Source organism: Oncorhynchus tshawytscha, linkage group LG15 (assembly GCF_018296145.1).
Source record: "Oncorhynchus tshawytscha isolate Ot180627B linkage group LG15, Otsh_v2.0, whole genome shotgun sequence".
In the NCBI taxonomy this organism is placed as follows: domain Eukaryota; kingdom Metazoa; phylum Chordata; class Actinopteri; order Salmoniformes; family Salmonidae; genus Oncorhynchus; species Oncorhynchus tshawytscha.
Genome location: NC_056443.1, coordinates 26,475,838 through 26,494,239, shown reverse-complemented (window position 1 = coordinate 26,494,239; position 18,402 = coordinate 26,475,838). Strand labels below are relative to the sequence as shown.

The following is an 18,402-nucleotide window of genomic DNA, read 5'->3' as shown; positions in this document are numbered from 1 at the left end:
ACCTCCTGTGAGTGGCATCAGTACTGTGTAAAGTTGAGCACTGGCAGCATCTCCTCCAGTCTGTCAAAGAACTGCCACACCAATATCTACAGCGCTGTACCATACCTAGAGCTGTACTGCACAGGGAACACCTCCAACACAGAGATAGAGTCATTATGTAGTTTAAACCCAGGCATACCGTAAGTAGTAGTCAAATCATACTCAATATTCCCCTCAAGGTCATTCTAGTCCTTTGAAGAAGGGATTTGTGACATGATCTAGACGTTAGATATTATCTCATCTGAAGTGTTCCCTCTTCGTTGGGTCTTCTAGCAGTGTTTGGACCAACTCCACAAAGTTATCTGTTGATGCCTCCACTTCTTTATCTTTGCTCTGAATATGCAATCACACACAAAACAATTGCAAACATCTGCAACTAGGTCAAGCAGACTTGCCTTTAACAGACTGGTGTTAAATATTGCAGGTTAAGTACCACCTCACGCATTGTGCATGAATGGATTCTGTCTAGGTGGGGCTGGATGGTTTTGTACCCAGCTGGGTTAGACTACACACCACTACAAAATTCAAGAACCAGCTGAAACAGGAGATGTATGCATTTCATATACTGAGGAAACAAACTGAGGAGTCAAATATGTAACTGATAAGGAGTGAATACAAGGCTTTCAAGAAATTGTGACGAGAGCGATCTTCGGTCACCATCCCATGACTGAGATCCAGGGGGGAACAAAAGTCTGAATTTCACCCCCGACCTTACACCATTCTCAACCCTAAACACTTCCACCCATCTCACCCTCGCTCTCAGTCCCAGGATGAGTTGGACCCTCTGCCTTAAGGTCAGCAGCTCCAGAACCATCTCTGTTACCAGTCACAAACTCCTCCAGCTTCCCATACTGCATCACGTCATGCTGCTGAGCCACTTGCCACATGAAAGCAGACTTCAGATGTAGTGATGGCACCAGGAGACGTAGGGAGGATAGAGGGAGATCAGCACCTGTTATCAGAGGTGGAAGTTAGGCGGCTCCTGTCAGTACACTCCACTGTTTTGGTGTGTCATACAATTAGTTGTAAATGTAACGGATGTGAAACGGCTAGCTTAGTTAGCGGTGGTACATGCTAAATAACGTTTCAATCGGTGACATCACTTGCTCTGAGACCTTGAAGTAGTAGTTCCCCTTGCTCTGCAAGGGCCGCGGCATTTGTGGAGCGATGGGTAACGATGCTTTGTGGGTGTCAGTTGTTGATGTGTGCAGAGGGTCCCTGAGGGGACTAAAGTTATACTGTTACATTGAAACGTGGTTTTAACGTCTTAAATGTTATGCATTTGATTGTCAACAAAACATCACAGCAAGCTGTCCTGGCTATTAAACAATATTTCGCCATAAATAGGGTTTGAATATTTTCTGAACCTCTTGGCTTAGCTTCTCACAACCATTTAGCTAACTAACTAACTGCTTTATATTCTTCGGATGTCGGATATTTCTTCTTAATTCTTATTTTCTGCCACGCACATTTTTTCCCGTGGTATGGAGCAGAGCTCTCCATTTGCCTTTAGCTCACTGAATGAATGTGGTGTAACCTCTCCGGTGTGTCACGTAAACTAAAGGGAAGCACTGGAGAGGCATAACCCTTTGGAAACGGGGTTACGTCTCAATAGTTTGTGACTTCCTCTCTTTAGCTTTTTGCTTTTCCTTATCGGTTGAAGTAAGGTCATGTGGATATTATCTTGTTTGGCATTATTTAAACATATGTTGTTGTTTTTATTGAAATACCAGCACATCATTCGTATAGATGCTTAGACAAAACGTTATTATAAATGTTAGGTAGCAATTATTGGGCCTCATCAACACACACACACATCTATAACGTCATGTACAACATACATGACATTTTAATATGTCCAGGAGGAGTTTTTCCTACTGTCCATCATAATGGATTACATCAGACAACGGAAAGTCAAATGAGCAATTAAACACAAATATGGATGAAGAAAAGGTAAGCGACTTCCAACACATTTCATTATCAGAAACTATATGACTATTAAACAAAATAAATTGCAATAGTTATGATAATCACAATTATATAGCCTAGGTCTAGAGATATGATGCTTTCAAGACAACTGGAAACTCAGAAAAGAACGAGGTCAAATAGTGACTTCAGTGATTTCAGAGCCCTGCCTTGTCTACACTTGACACTTACGTGGGACTTCTGCTATCAGAATAAGAAGATTGCATTGAAAATACAGGTCTAGATGCAAAAAAAAGTTGCGTTGTGGTCTGATTGTGTTCAGATCTGTCTGACCACTTCGGGTGGTGGTCAGGGATGCATTGTGTGCGGGTTTCTCCCCAGTCTGGATGCAATCAGGCTACCGAAAGTGCATGCAGTGGGTGACGTCATCAGCACTTTTCATTATAAAGTTGGAGGAAATACTTTACTAGCGTGTGTGGAATGTGTTTTCCAGCCTCTTAAATTCTAGCCAGCTAGCTAATATTTAGAAAAACTATTTTTTACTTGGCTAGAGTTATGCTAGCTCATTCCCTTTAGCGTTGCTTGCTAGCTAGCTACAGAGTTTAGCTGGCAACTTAGCTACAGTAATTAGCTACTGCCATCAGTTGTTGTTGTGTTATATTTTACCTACTCCACCGTTTTTAGAACCCATATTGGCATTTTAATATAGTGCGGGAACGGACACAATGTGGACATGGTAGACATATTTCAATGTAAATGTAGACGCAGGACGTGTTCAGAATTCCATGATCAGAACTCCATTATCAGAAAACAAAAGCTGCATGAACTGTCAAGTGTAGACGCCAGAGGATGATTCCAGAGTTTCCGACTTGGAATTCCAACATGGATGACCATACAATTTAGTTTTTGCCCAGTCGGATCCTTGTTTTTTCCCCCCAGAGCTCCAGTTGTCAAATCAAATCGAATCAAATTGTATTTGTCACATGCGCCGAACACAATAGGTGTAGGTAGACCTTACCGTGAAATGCTTAGTTACAAGCCCTTGAATGCACTGAAGTCGGATGCCGGAGATTTCCAAGTTCCCAGTTGTCTTGAACACAGCATAATTTCACAAACTTTTTTGATTTCTCTGGCTAATGCAAATCATAGTTGACACTTATTGTACTTTGCTCAGAGAACCTAATTTCTACCCCTGAAAATAACTATATACACAGATTTGGTTTACTTAGACTATGACTGGACTGTGCCTTTTGTAGACTAGCCTATGCTAAGCACCCACAGTATCATTTATTGTACATTCAAAAAATATAACCAAAGTATAAGAACTTACACATTTTGAGCTATGGGTTGCACATGTCCCCCCCCCACACACACACGCGTTCGTCTTAACTGCAGCCCCACTTTTTTTGCTTTAACTGAGTGTTGGGTACTGCACTGTGGTGCTGAACGTCAGATTGCGGGATTCCAATTCAGTTGCTGTCCACTGGAATGGGGCTGAATCTCCTGTCGTGGCTATTTGCTTGTTGTTTAGGCCTACTAATTGGCACCATCAAAGTTTTAAGCCTACTCCTGTGACAAAGTCACTGCTAGGTCTTCAAAATACGGTATGAACATGGTTCGTAGCATAGGAGGCTGCTGTGGGGAGAATAGCTCATAATAATGTCCGGAACGGAGCAAATGGAATGGAAACCATGCGTTTGATGTATTTGATACCATTCCAAATGTTCCGCTCCAGTCCTTAACATGAGCCCGTTCTCCCCAATTAAGGTCCCACCAACCTCCTGTGTGTAGACATACAAAACGGGGAGTGAGGGACAGCAGAAATATTTCTTTAAATCAATGACCAAGTTTAACTTTTATGAATAGGTTGACTTGAAGTTGGAAGTGATGAAGGAAATTGTCACATGGGCCTAACTGTGTGGAACCAGTTATTGGGCCTATGCCTACAACACAAGTCCTATTATGACTACAGTAGGCTATTTTAAATGGGACATGGTTGCATGGACTTAAATTCCTGTCCAGGAATTGTCACAACTACACCATTATGATGTCAAAAAGGTCAACACCTGTGTCCACGGTTCAGACTGTTTAGAGGGCATAGCCTATAACTAGGACACAATTCTGCACTTTTAAGTTTTCTTTTACAAACTTGATCCAATGTCAGATGAAAACGCTCTAGGTCTATTTTGGCAGCTTTGTGTTATAGTCTTTTCAACAAAACGTTTATAAAATGTCTACAGATTAAAATATTTAAAAAAAATGTAAAGCTTAATTTTCATGAACACTATAAATATATACTGTAGGCTATGATGATTATAACAACAAAAGTTGCTTATAACATGAATTATAAGATAGTCATCAGGAGAAAGGGATGAAGGAGGTGAAGGAACAGATACTCAACCAAAGGAGAAGGACAAGTCTGTCAAGGTAGGATTGGACCTTTGGTCATTTTTTTCCCCTTCTCAGTTAAGCGATCTTGTTTCATTTTACAAACTTGATTCAATGTCAGACAAAAACGAGGCAGGCCTGTGTATTTCGACAGCTTCATGCATATAAAAAAAACTCTTACTTTAATTTTGATGAACACTGTGAAGAAAGAAGAGTTCAGGTGAAGAATGAGAGGAAGGTAAGATTAGTCCTCTGTTCATTTGGGTTCCTTGCTAGGTTTGAATTACTATCTGCCTATGTATTGGCTAAATAATGGGCTGCCTTGACTTGGTGCAACACATTAGGGATAATAATTAATGTGGTACCTGAAATCTGTTTCCTTGAAGATGAAGAGAAAATCAAGTTCAAAGAACACATCTGAAGCAGGTTAGATATTTTTCTATATTAAATGATTGCTTTTCCCAGTACGTGTACTGTTTCGTTAGTGTGCCCTTTGTTGTTCAGATTCATTATTTTAAAAACAAAACAGCTCATGTCCTTTAGGTTCCTCAGTGGCATTCTGTTCACCCAGAGCTCAGTATCCAGATAAATACCCAAACAGAGCGGCAGTAATTCAACTCTTACAGGAGGAAGGCACTACGGAAGAGTCCACTTTACCCGAGAGGACGTCTGCTTCCCAATCATCATCAATTTCATGAGGAATCTCACTGATAGGTATGCTCAAAATCTTTAAATAGCATCCATTCTTTATACAACAACCCTGTCTGGACCACTACAAAACAACTGAACATGTTAACTTGTCTTTATCAGGCAGTGGGAGGTGATTCAGGAGGGCATGAGAAATCCTGTAAGTTTATCTGTCAACATTTGATGTGATTATTTGATAGAAAGTTGGACATGAAGTTTATCATATTGACTAACTAAGCACTTGACACCACAGCCTCTTAAAAATAAATATCATGCTCTTTTTTTGTATTAAAACAAAATATAACAGGAATAGAGTGAAAACAGTTTCCCATATAGCGGAAGAAATCCTCACCCTGAAATCTAGCATATGACAGTTCTAAGAATGAAAAGCTAAAGAACTGTTTTTATGGTAAAGTAAGAAGGCAGACACCACATCTTTAGAGAACTAAATATTACAATTATTGTGATTTAGGTGAATTTAAAGTAGTTATTTGTAGAGGTCAATATGTAAACATTAGTCAAGATTGATCAATTCTTGTGTTTGTTTTGAAGTTCCCAGACGTCGTTGCAGAGGGCACATCGAGTAGACGCTCGACTGACAGATCCTCTGAATGCCCTCTTTGGGATCACAGAGGCCACAATTCTCCAAACACTTGGTGATCAATCCTGCTCTTCTGGCTCACCTGGATTGACCAGATCTGTAGTCAGAGATGTCGTGAGTCAGGTGAACTCTGACATCTCACTGATCATCTCCTGTTCCAGCTCAGGTAAATCAAGACCAGTGTTGTGTGACACTGGCAGGCGATATACCATGCAGGCCGCCCAGAAACTGGTGTCTTATCTGTGCCAAGTTGCGGAAATTTGGAGTCACTGGACAGGCTGCGTCTCAAGCCAAAACCAATCCATCTAAGGAGAATGTGGACATTGAGGCTTCCCTTGCACTGTCAACAGGAGAGGTCGTGGCTGTTATGGTCAACTCCAGAGAATGCCAGGGAGGAGAGTAAAGAACAATGGATGTGCTTCGAGAAATCGCACAAAGTCCCCAAAAAAGTCTCCCCCGCTTCAAGGGATAGTGTTGGTCTTCTGGAAGACTCCCTAGCAGAGAAAAAAAATCTGAAAGAGACTGTATCCTCTGGCAGCTTGGGGAGTCCAAACATCCTCATACTTTCACCTTCTGAGAAAAAGCTTGGATCTCCTGTAATGACAACCATTGAGAAATGATCCAGTGTTGAATTGAAGTCAGAAGCCACTAAAGTTTTTAGCGAAGTCTATCTGCACAAACGCCTGCTTGCACACCTGAGCTTTCAAGTAATCTGGCCAGTGAAAGGAATCTGCCAGCTATGTCAGAAGACCATTTAACAACTACAAATAATGTAGGTTCTGAAGCCTCTGAAATGGTGGATTCCTTTCTGAGGAGCAGGCCCAGAGTGGTTCCAGTTCTCCTCAGGCTGTGAAACAACGCAAACTACTAATATAATCTGCTGAATGACTCAAATGTAAATATGACACCAATGACTGATTGCTCTCGTGACATTAGGAGGCTCTGAAGGTATAAGAAGTAGGACGCTAATCAGATGTTCAACAAATACGCAGTTTATTTATCAGTTTACATTTGCTTCAGCATTGTCAATATTGAGTTAATAAGGGCTCAGTAAACTACTTACTTCAGTTGATTGAAAAACTATTGGTATAATATGGACCTCGAGGGGACCTGTAACATGATGCAACATGAGTTCTAGGACAAATACAAATTGAATATACCGGCAAAAACGCTGACTGCAACATATGCACAGTAGCCTACATAAAAATTGCTGACATAGAATACGCAATAACACACAGACATGTCAAGTTCAGAGATCATTCTGAAAACAATGTATTGCCTGCCCTAATACATACTTTCAGAAGTAAAATCTCACTAGTGATATGGATTGTCTGACTAACACAGACATTTGATTAACTTGACTACTTGATTTTAAACATCCTACAATTTGGGGAAAATAACCTCAAATTCTATCTAGACTACAGAGAGCTCAATCTGTGAGAGTCAATCCTCTGAGATTCATAGAAGGAAAGTTTTATATCTGATAAACAACTCACTGAATAGTAGGGTAAAGCATCACTGACATAGGACTCTAGTCTAATTCACATAACTCAGCTGTGGTCTTAAAGCAATGAAGCCAGAACCCAGGATAGAGGGGCTGCGTGAATCTGGTCTGGACACTGTGGAGTAGGGTCATTGTGTCAGAGACACTGTAGAAGGACAGAGTGCCCGCCTGGTGATCCAGGTACACTCCTACTCTGGAGGACTGAGGGCGTGCCACTTCAGTCTTTACATTATTATGTCGGAAAAAGTAACCATTACTACAGCACTCTAAACTCCAGGACTTGTCATTGTGTCCAAATTGACAATCCTCTGCAGGCCCAGATCGGCTGATGTCTTTATACGAAACGCCTGCATAAATCTTCCACCCACTCCACTCCACCTCCCAGTAACAGCGCCCAGACAGACCTTCCCTGCACAGCACCTGACACAATTGAGTGAATCTGTCTGGACTACTGTGGTAGGAGTAGCCTTTGCGCTTCAGTTTCACCTTTCTGTTCCGCTCAGACAGAAAGAGTTGTCTGTATAACGTGTTTGCGTCCAGGGTGAGCCGACATGAATCTGAGGGAAGAGAAATTAAGAAATAAAAACATGATATGAGTCCCCCTCTTTACTTGTATCTCAGGGTTTGTGGCGAGTATCATTGAAAATACAACTGTTAGCAATTGGACTCACATTGTAAGAAGTCAGCTCTGGTCTTGGGCTCGGGTGGGTGTAGAACATCCACTAGATTCACTGAAACGCACATTCACACACAGTGAAAGAGTGTTATGATTAGACAATATAATGCAGTGTAAGCTAGAACTTCAATGTCATCAAAGTATGCAGATGGAACTCTACTTTCTAACCTACCTCTGGTGGAGATTCTGCACCATTCTCTCTTCAAGATGCCCTCCAGTTTCTCTCTCAGGTTAGACACAGCCTCACTCACATCCTCAAAGTACTGAAGAGGACGGACATCGATGGTGGGCAAGTCTGAAAATACACTGGGACTGGCGAGAGACTGATAACTCTGCAGAGAGAGAATTTATTTGTATGGATGTTTGACAGTCAATCTTCTGTGTGTGAACTAACAAATTCCTAAAATTAAGCACTTTGCTACTCTACGAGAGACATAGGTCTAAGTCCGCTAACCATATAAATAACATACTACTCACTACTTTAGCTAGCTATAAAAGCTTTGGTAAACCCACCCCAGAATAACGAGTTCCTTTTGCAATAACAGACAGATGGTCACTCAGTGAAGCTACCTCCAGGAAATGGATGTGATCCTCTGTGTGTGTCAGCTTTTCCAGCTCAATCTCTCTCCTCTTCAGCTCAGTGATCTCCTGCTCCAAACGCTCCATGAGGGCTTCAGCTTGACTCACAGCTGAATTCTCCTGGGCTACGATCAGCTCCTTCATCTCCGAGCGCCTTCTCTCAATGGAGTCAATCAACTCTGTAAAGATCCTCTCACTTTCTTCCACTGCTGCCTGTGCAGAGCGCTGTTAAAACACACATGTAGACAAGATATGACTTCATGTTAAAAAGTCTATTCTATTTCTCTGACTTGGGAGCCTCAGAAGATTGCAATATCATATCATTGTGGTTCCTGAGATATCAAACGCTTCTCCAGGCGGTTTGGGATCATATGATCTGCCCAACACGACTGCAACAAAGATGACATGGTTAATCTCCTCTGGTCAATACTCACGCTGAGAAACTCCACAGCCTGTTGCAGTTCCTTCAACTCTTTCTCCCTCTCCTGGACTCTCTGGTTGACCTTCTGCTGACTTGTCCCAATCTGCTTCTGTGGACAAAAAAACACTTTATTGAGCTACATGGCATTGATGCGATTTGACAATGCAAATCTGCCTCATATGCCTATCTACATGTGATGTTTTTTTGCCATGTTGTTTTCATCACAATAACTAAGATTAGCTCTGATTCTCACCTGTTTCTCAGTCTTTTCTGCAGTGATTGAGACTGTATCATGGCCTTTATGTTCATCCATGGTACACAGATAACAGATACACTGCTGGTCGGTCCGGCAGAAAATCTCCATCAGTTTGTCATGATGAGAGCAGATATTGTCCTGTAATTGTGTGGTGGCTTTGACCAGCTTGTGCTTCATCAATGGAGCTACATTATAGTGAGGCTGGAGATGAGTCTCGCAGTAAGAGGCTAGACACACCAGACATGACTTGAGAGCTTTCTGCTTTCTCCCATTGCAGAAATCACATTCCACATCTCCAGGTCCAGCAAAGCACAGAGTAGGAGAAGTAGTCTGGAGCCCTGTCTTCTTCATGTTCCCGACCACCATGGCTAGCAGGCTATTCTTCATCAGAGCAGGCCTTGGGGAGAAGGTATGTCTACACTGGGGACAGCTGTAGACACCCGTTGGGTCATCCTTATCCCAGGAGTCCTCAATACAGTTGCTACAGTAACTGTGTCCACAGTTGATAGTGACCGGCTCTTTCAGTAAATCCAGGCAGATAGAGCAGCAGAACTGGCCCTGGTCCAGGAGAACTCCCTGCTCAGCCATTTCACCGATCACTCACAAAGACACACCCCGGCAGTAATGCTACATACAAACAAAACGTGAATTAATCTAGACAGCTAGACGATTAAAATATATCCCAGCCACCTAGTTGAACTAGTCTAATTCCAATTCAATAATACACATTTTACCAGTCGTGATTATCAATTCAAGATATGACAATTCAAATGTGGTTCTTATTGTTGAATCGACTAGCAGCGAAGGATCAATCCGAGATCTGTAGGGGACAAAATTATGCGCAACACAGGAAGTATGCAGATCAGCATCCGGCTAATTCTTTTCTTCTTGAAATATTTGGCGGTTTGAAGAAGACATTCATCGAAGTTGGCATGCGTAATGTCGAGTAACTACATATGTATGGTGTACATGCTTTATTTTTTACGGCAATTGTATTTGTATCATTTGTTGGAATTCGACGACGGTAACGTTAGTTACTATCGCTAGCTATGTTCGCTTTCTGCCCAACTAACTAGACAATTTAGTTAGCTACCGTTAATTTAGTTGCATCGTATGTTTCAGTCTTCTGCTAGCTAGCAGTTGGATCACTTTTAGATCTCAAAACTGTCAGCTTGCTGGAAGAATGTCGACTCTTCAGAGAACGAACGGTAAATATCTATGGTGGTCTCTTGTGGGTCTTGGATTTCAACCCGAAGTCGCAGTATCATCAGGAGCCAGCAAAGCCAATGTTAAACACATCATTCTTGGACCGTAAGTATTGATTGTTGTGGTAACAGCTAACGTTAACAGTTAGCGTTGACAGTATCAACATCAGTCTTGCAACCCTGTTTCAATCCAGTGAGACAAACTGGCGATGTCATGACAATGAAAATAATAGGCATAGGTAGAACGACTCCATTCTCTCAGCTCAGTCAGAAGCCTGTTTTGACACCAGTTTCTCACCAACAGCAATATGTTTGACAAACCAAACAAGGACGCATTCTACATAGTTACCCATTTCCTGTTAGAAAAACTCAACCCCGCACGCTTCCATGATGCATACAGGTATGATGGTCCCAGTCCCGACTTGTTTCTCTTAACACATTTGCCATTTTTTGCAATCATGTAAAATGCTGGGTCTTGTATGCAGGCATTGCTGGCCAGTGTTGGACCACAAAGCAGATGCCGAATTCCGTAAGGTGACCTGTGCTTGGCTGCGAGATCTAATGGTAAGGATTTGACATGTCTTCTTTCAGATGTGCACGATTTGACCTACTTGTTGCAGCAGACTACTGTCTGGTCAACAGGTCTAAAGTGTTTGAACTTTATCTGTGCTTTCAGGATGAGCAGGGGAGCACAGTTCCCAAAGTGGTGGCGTCACTATTCCTCTCGCCTGGTGGACCCAAGTTCGTCAACCTTATGCTCCATCTAGCCAATCATGTCATGTTGCATGATATGAAGACATTTTCAACAGGTAGTAAGACCTATACAGTGTATTTGGAAAGTATTCAGACCTTGACTTTTCCACATTTTGTTATGTTAGCTTTTATTCTAAAATGGATTAAATCGTCCCCCCCCCCTCAAGCTACACACACTAACCTGTTTTTGCTTTGTCATTATGGGGTTATCACATTTACACTATGAGTAGCCCAAGGTTTGGACATCTTATGCTGCTTTCACACAAGCAGATTTTGACCAATCACAGAGCTTTTCACAGCTATATTTTTCAGAGCTGATCTGATTAGTCGAAAGACCAATTTAGTTGGGGGAAAAAGCAGAATTGGGCTGCCTGTCTAGTGGTTAGAGCGTTGGGTCTGTAACAGAAACATTGCAAGATCGAATCCCTGAGCTGACAAGGTAAAAATCTGTCGTTCTGCCCCTGAACAAGGCAGTTAACCCACTGTTCCTAGGCCGTCATTGAAATTAAGAATTTGTTCTTAACTGACTTGCCTAGTTAAATAAAAAGGCAGACTCCATAGCTTTTCATCTCCCTGTGAATTGCAACTGTTTGTCTGGAGTTGTTTGTCAATAACCAGGTCCCATCTAACCGTTTTATGCGCATATGTGCAAGTACATGTCAGATAAAAAGTGTCATGACAGGCCTGATCGAAACAGCTAATTTGTTTGTTGGGTAACTTTCCAAATGTCGACAAAACAAAATATGCTAGAGAAGGTGGGGTGTTTGTCTAAGATTATGTGAGAAATAGTGGTGGAAATGCTTTTATGCACAAATATATAATAATAACCATTATATTGAGGTAAACTTGGAGTCATGCGATGACGTGCTGTGTGGTCCTCCACTACGACTCGGGAAGACATGCAGTTTATTAGGCTACAGATGAAATAAATCATGAGCTTCAAAGGGTGGTGACAGTGCAAGGTGATGAGATTGATGCTGCTTTTCAATAAATATCCAGGGTCTTATTCTGGTGACATGATGATCGACGCTTGGCTGCTGTTTGACAAATTACATAATCTTGCTCTTTTGTCCATAATAGTCTCATGTAGACTATACCTGCATTGTATCTGCAAGCTATTGGTTAGAGTGCACATGCCATTAACAGTGGGCATATTTGCTATATAACGCACATTTCTTTGTTGTGACAAAACCATCAGTAGAGTTAAATGTGAAGCAAACCCATTTAACTTGTTTTTTTTTTTGGTACATGGGGATTTGACTGCAGTTATTGTATGTGCACTACGTTATCACGCACAGACTTTTTAAAAATATTTTTTTTATCCGCAAGAAATCATTTTGATGGAAACCTCTCTGGTGGGAAAATTGGCATATTTTACAATAATCACTTTGTGAACAATTGGATGGAAACCTAGCTAGTGGGTATTTTCAGTCAGCCCAATTCTGATATCAGATGAGCTCTGGAAGAAGAAAAAAAACTGATATGAATGGTCTGTGATTGGTCAAAGACCGATTTAGTAAAAAAGATATCAGAATTGGGCTGCCTGTGTGAACGCAGCCAATGTGTGTTAGATGGCACGTGGGTCCCAGAGGCAGCAGCAGCCCCTGCCTCTTCTGTGGAAATGGCTCTGAAGCGGTTTCAGCTGGTCAAGACCAGATTCCTGAGAGGAGCTGTGGAACAGGACCTGATGCTGCAGGAGTACCAGAGACAGGCCCAGTAAGTCATGGCTACTACACAAACCACAGGCATTGGATGTGTTTGTAGATACACTGGTGTTTACAATGCCTATAAGTGTCAAATTTTTGTTGAGACCAATTCGGGTTAGATAAAAAAATATATATATATTTTTTAAAATTGGTTAGGTGTGTTGTGATTCTGGCTAATTAGCACAGGTGCAAATGATGAGCAGGTAATCATCAAGCCACCCTCTTAAAACAGGTGGTCACAGGTTTGGAGTTTGTATGCCCTGAGGTGAATGTCTTGCCTTTGCCAGTCAACTGTTTCTTTTCAAATGTGCCTTGTTTTGGCCATTCTACATCTGTTCTCGCTTGTAGGTCTCGAGTGAAGTCTTTGAGAGATTGGAGGGCTGAAGATGCAAAGTATGATGATTTGCATAAGTATGTATGAGTCTCCATTTACCCTTTTTTTAAGTATATATTTTTTTGGACTGTAGTTGAGAGAGAATTTTTTTTTTGTATCAAACATACACCAAGTGCTAATAATCAATGGCAGCTGGTAAAATAAATGTATTTCCCCTGCGCAGGCGTCACAAGAAAGTTGAACAGGAGGGAACCCCTCAAGCTGACAAGATTCAGAAGGTTTTCCTTCATTTTATAAATGACTTATAGTTTGTATAACATGATTAGAAATGGACATTCATAACATTTCTATGTGCAATAGTCTGACCATTTCACCTCTGAACACACCCAAGGTGCGCACCTTGTGGTCGTCCATGGACGGAGTGCTGTCCACCCTGGAGGAGGAGCGGCGGGTGGTGGAAAGTGTCATCAGGGGAGATGTGGACCAGTACACCCTGGACGGGACGGACCTTGCCCTCAAAATCCCCCGGGTTCTGCTAGAGCGGATAGAGCAGTTATCCCACCTGGTGAGACGTGCAAAAATGCCTTTTTAGCTTAGCGAGTGATGGTGCATTTGGAACCTAGTCCATATGTCAGTGCAATGTTTCCCAAACCTCTCAAGTAACCCCAGCTGTTCCACATGTTTGATATGTTCCAGAGCTAGCACAACCGATGAAACTAATAAATCGTCATTTGTTAACTGATTGAATCAGGTATGCTAGTACTGGAAATGCTACAAATAAGTGGGACTTTCTGAGTGCTGTGGGTACTGCTCTAGTGTTTATCACTAAGTAAGTTCTGTGTGTTCGCCAGTCGAGTGTGGGCAGTGTTTACGAGGCAGGACAGCTGAACATCCTCCGTATGCTGGAGCTGCTCCACCAGGCTCTGGTCCTCCTAGGGGCGGAAAGGACCCGGGTGGCAGGACACACCCCCATTGCCCAGCTCCACCCCTTGCACCTGCAGGAGAGGAACCTACAGATGGCCCGCGCCATGGAGGATCTCCGAGTCATGAGGTGGGCTACAAACTGCTATCGCAGAGGCTTGCTTGTTGGGGAACTACTACCCAGTTTATGTATTACTGTTTGAATTGCGTAACAGCAGTTAACATGTTTGTAATTCGTTGTCTTTTAACACAAGACCGCAGCAATTTAAATCCATCTTGGACAGTATTAATAGCTATTTTAAACTGTCAAGCTCTGTTCTCTCTGGCATCACTGCATCCCACTGTCTTTCTCTTTACAGGAAGAGGATTTCAAAGGAAGAAATTCCCGAGGTGAAGAGCCTCATCAGAAAGTTGGAGGCGGATTGGGACCGGAAGTGGGCGGACTGTTTGAAACGCACGCCGCTGACCTCGTTCCTCAACGAGGATCCTGTAAGTGCCTTTTCTGGTTTGACATGGATGTATTAAATGGCTTTTTCCAGCAACAGCCCCTACTGCCTAGGCCAGGGCTATTCAAATCTGACTGAGGGCTGTACTCTCTCTCTCTCTCCCTTTAGGCCCTGGACTTTCTGTTCCCCATGGCTCCTCTGTCCTTTGAGCCTGCCACCGACGCCAGCTTCAAATCCAGCATCTTCTCTCAGTATCCGGCCAATCTACCCGGTGAGTAAAGCAAAACAAAATATTTCCACTTCTAAGTTGCTTTTATTGTTTAACTGAATATTTTAACAAGTGGTACCTTGTGGTGGTTTCATAACTTAGAATTTCCTGAGGAGAAGCCTGTGGCGACTGACTCTGTTCCAATGGAGACCGTTACCACAATGGATTATACCCTCAAAAGGTATATTAAAACTCTGCTTGCCTTGCATTCATTGCTAATGGGCAACTAGTATTCTGATTCCTCTGTTGTTGGGAGGCAGATACCTGGTCAGTCCTGAGCTGTGCTCTGTCCGTCACAAGCCCTCCCTATAGCATACCTGCTCTCTGATGACCAGGGCGAGTTGAATGAAATCGCAATGGACAGATACGGAGCAGACAACCGTTATCCTGTCTTGTTTTTTCTAATCATATTTCCAACATCATTTGATCCACAGAATGTCTTTATAACAGGTCTCTTTTTTTCTTCTTTTTTTTAACAGCCTCTACTCTCCAGCTGTTGAGATGATTGCATCTCTTCCTAGTGTGGCCATTTTCCCACTGACTCCCCTCCCTGCAATTTGTGAATCTCCTCTGGCTGTCCCTGCCAAAGCTCCCTCACCAAGCCACCTGCCGGTAGGTGATGTGCAACAGGCATCCTAATTGGCTTTAGAAATATATATTTTAAGGCTTTGTTTTATCTCATTCAATGTTATGAATCTGTTTTTTTAGATTTAAAGGCTTTTGGCCTTTTAGTCAACCCTGAATAGCAAAATATGTCCCTAATTTATATACATGTTTAATCACATAGGTAATCTAGAAGAAAAATAAATGCACACCTATTTAGGCGAGGTGCTGGCTAGCGGAATAGAAAACTTGAAAATAAGAGCCGCACACTCTAGGAGCTCAGATGCAAAAATGTAATTACCAACGTTTCGACAGCCAAGCTGTCTTCATCAGGGTATGATAATCACCTATGTGACCATTCTGTTTCTTTATAGGCCAGTGTAAGGAAGACTCCTTGTGTGTCTGCAGTGAAGAAAAAGGCTCAGATCCTTGACTCTGAGTTGGACAACTTAGCAAATCGGGTACAGTTTTCCATATGGGGGTGCTCTGACCGTTGCTAGCTCTCCCTATAGCATACCTGCTCTCTGATGACCGGGGCGAGTTGCGTGAAATCGCAACGGAGAGATACGGAGCAGACAATCCATACCTGCATCAGGGGTTGGAACTGGTTTTGGGAACAGAGGAGAATATATAATTCAGTGAAATTAGGATGCTAATAATGGCCTAAACCATTCCAATTCACATGTCATGATGCTCAGCGCTTCAAGCCATGCCCCCTCAATGTTCACCCCTCTTTCACTCTATCCACACCCTCACATCACGTGCCTGCACTTAACTGTCCATCAAGCACAACTAGCTTACATGTTCCATAGCAAGCTGCTCTGTCCACGCTAATTGGTGGAGTTAATGATTGGCTAAATGTAAAAACTGATGATTTTAAATGGTAAAAAATAACTATTTGAACCATTACTTTTTGGGGGTTTGAACCGGTTCAGAACTGTATAATGCTGGTCGGAACACTGGAACGTAACTAAATAACTAGGGGTTCTGCTCGGCACGATTGGAAATTTCTGTTCTAACCCACTGATCTGTGTATGACTGGTATTGTCTGTACCATGTTGCTTAACATGCATGGAGCATTTTCAATTCCTTACTGTTTGTGTGCGTTTTTAGTTTGCGGAGGCTGTGACCCCCAGCCCTGGCAACATAAGTTTACGAGGACTTGAGCTGGGAGACATACTCGATACTCTTGGCGAAGACCCTTTCTCCACCAGGAAGCAGATTCCACGCACCCCAGAGAGTTTGAGTGAGTATTGGACCTTATTTGATGTAATTTGAAAGGCAGAATGGTCTCTTCAATTTTGCCTTTTGTTGACCAGAGGAGCAATGTTTATTTCCCCCCCCCCTCAGTTTTGGATGTGAAGAGTTCCTGGCGAAGGGCGGTGGAGGAAGAGGAGGCTCAGAAGGCCTGCCTGTCTGCTACATTTGACTGCGACAACATCCGTGGGTGCCTCATGCCCCTCAGCGAGGTACATGAAGCCTCCCTTGGCCACGACTTTTCCTCCCTGAGCACAAGCCTGGATCCCACCAATGGGTGCAGTACTGCAGCCCCCCAGCAGGCTTCCCTCATGTCCACCCTGTCCTGGGACTCCTCCAACATGGAAGCCCTCAATAGCCTGAGCAACAACAACGTGGTCCAGTTCAGCATCAACCAAGATGTGTTCACAGAGCAGTACAGTATAGATCAGGAGACACTTCCCGAGCTGCCGGGCAACGACAGCAGCCTCATGACCTCCATTAACTCCAGGGACATATCCAACACCGAGGAGGAAGAGCTGCTCCTCCCCCACATCCCCTATCTCCCCACAGAGACTGAGCCAGCCCTGCTGGATGCACGCAGGCGTTTGGACAAGATCCAGAAGGCTTTTGGAGAGGCCTCCTTCATGGACCACCGCCAGGGGGCGCCAGAGCCCTCTCTCTCTCAGCATGACAAGAGGAGCCTGGACGCCAGAGACTGGCTGATGGCAGCAACACTGGAGACCTCAGCCACAGTGGAAGTGACGGACAAGGTCTTTTCCCTGGATCTGGACACTCTAGAGAGCCCCTCACCGCCAAGAACAGGGCAGTATAACCTCCCGCAACTGTTCACATTCTCCCCCATAGATGACCTGTAGTGTCTCTACATTATATAGTTTCTGAGCAGTCTTCTAGTTTCTTACTTTTTCACAATTAAGGCTAACTAATTTCAATGCACATGCAATTAAAATATTTGTACATGTGTGCCAATCTAACATGGTCTGAAACTAACATAGAAACTAGTTGTAAATATTTTTTTTATGTCTAAGATGACATATGATGGGTGAGAATAAACAAACATGAATTGTATATTGTTGAATGAATTAAATTGTTACCAATGTCAATCAGGGTTAATCTCTTTTGGGATTCAGTTCCTGGGCTTGTAAAGGCCTTGTTTACACTTGCATGGAGTTATTGGGGGTTCAATCATCTAAACTACACTGATGCAATAATTTAAAAGATATTACTGAGTTACAGTTCATAATGCTTTTTTTTCTTCAATTGACTGATTTCCTTAAGCCCTAATCTATGGATTTCACATAACTGGGATACAGACATGCATCAGTTGGTCAGATGCACATCCCTATTATGTTATTGTATCAGAACCAATTAGTGTCTGGTGTGACCACCATTTTCCTCATGCAGCACGACACATCTCCTTCAGAGTTGATCAGGCTGTTGAATGTGGCCTGTGGAATGTTGTCCCACTTGTCTTCAATGGCTGTGCGAAGTTGCTGGATATTGGCGTGAACTGGAACATGCTGTCATATTTCTGAGTATGCAGGTGATGGAAGAACTGGGACAATTTCAGCTTAGAGGAATTGTGTACAGATCCTTGCGACATGGAGCCGTGCATTATCATGCTGAAACATGAGGTGATGGCGGCGGATGAATGGCACGACAATGGGCTTCAGGATCTTGTCAAGGTATTTCTGCATTCAAATTCACATCGATAAAATGCAATTGTGTTTGTTGTCTGTAGTTTACACCTGCCCATCTTGGGGCACTGTTCACAAAGTTTACATCAGCAAACCGCTCCCCCACACGTCATACACGCTGTTTGCCTGGTACAG

The 18,402-nt window shown here is 42.8% G+C and overlaps 2 protein-coding genes and 2 non-coding genes across 5 annotated transcripts; 3 read left to right on the top strand and 1 right to left on the bottom strand.

The window, feature by feature from the left end:
* Nucleotides 1-6,610: 6,610 nt before the first annotated feature.
* LOC112214733 (tripartite motif-containing protein 16) lies at nucleotides 6,611-9,907 on the bottom strand. 2 transcript variants are annotated; one of them, XM_024373709.2, is made up of 7 exons: nucleotides 9,812-9,907; nucleotides 9,075-9,704; nucleotides 8,835-8,930; nucleotides 8,335-8,625; nucleotides 7,994-8,153; nucleotides 7,817-7,876; nucleotides 6,611-7,702 (listed from the first exon to the last, which is right to left on the bottom strand). In XM_024373709.2, the coding sequence occupies exons 2-7, from the start codon at nucleotides 9,663-9,665 to the stop codon at nucleotides 7,173-7,175; spliced, it is 1,728 nt and encodes a 575-aa protein (XP_024229477.1). In that variant the 5' UTR covers nucleotides 9,666-9,704; nucleotides 9,812-9,907; the 3' UTR covers nucleotides 6,611-7,172. The 2 variants fall into 2 exon arrangements, with proteins under 2 accessions (XP_024229477.1, XP_024229478.1); XM_024373710.2 differs by having other exon boundaries at nucleotides 8,392-8,625; nucleotides 9,075-9,900.
* A 65-nt stretch (nucleotides 9,908-9,972) lies between these two features.
* LOC112214732 (HAUS augmin-like complex subunit 6) lies at nucleotides 9,973-17,678 on the top strand. The gene is made up of 16 exons (XM_024373707.2): nucleotides 9,973-10,388; nucleotides 10,587-10,682; nucleotides 10,768-10,846; nucleotides 10,959-11,091; nucleotides 12,607-12,751; nucleotides 13,090-13,152; nucleotides 13,299-13,353; nucleotides 13,467-13,640; nucleotides 13,927-14,126; nucleotides 14,356-14,485; nucleotides 14,611-14,713; nucleotides 14,813-14,891; nucleotides 15,190-15,322; nucleotides 15,688-15,774; nucleotides 16,427-16,559; nucleotides 16,664-17,678. The coding sequence occupies exons 1-16, from the start codon at nucleotides 10,261-10,263 to the stop codon at nucleotides 17,425-17,427; spliced, it is 2,502 nt and encodes an 833-aa protein (XP_024229475.1). The 5' UTR covers nucleotides 9,973-10,260; the 3' UTR covers nucleotides 17,428-17,678.
* LOC112215088 lies at nucleotides 14,961-15,091 on the top strand. The gene has a single exon (XR_002948189.1).
* On the top strand, nucleotides 15,790-15,894 carry LOC112215089. The gene has a single exon (XR_002948190.1).
* Nucleotides 17,679-18,402: the final 724 nt, after the last annotated feature.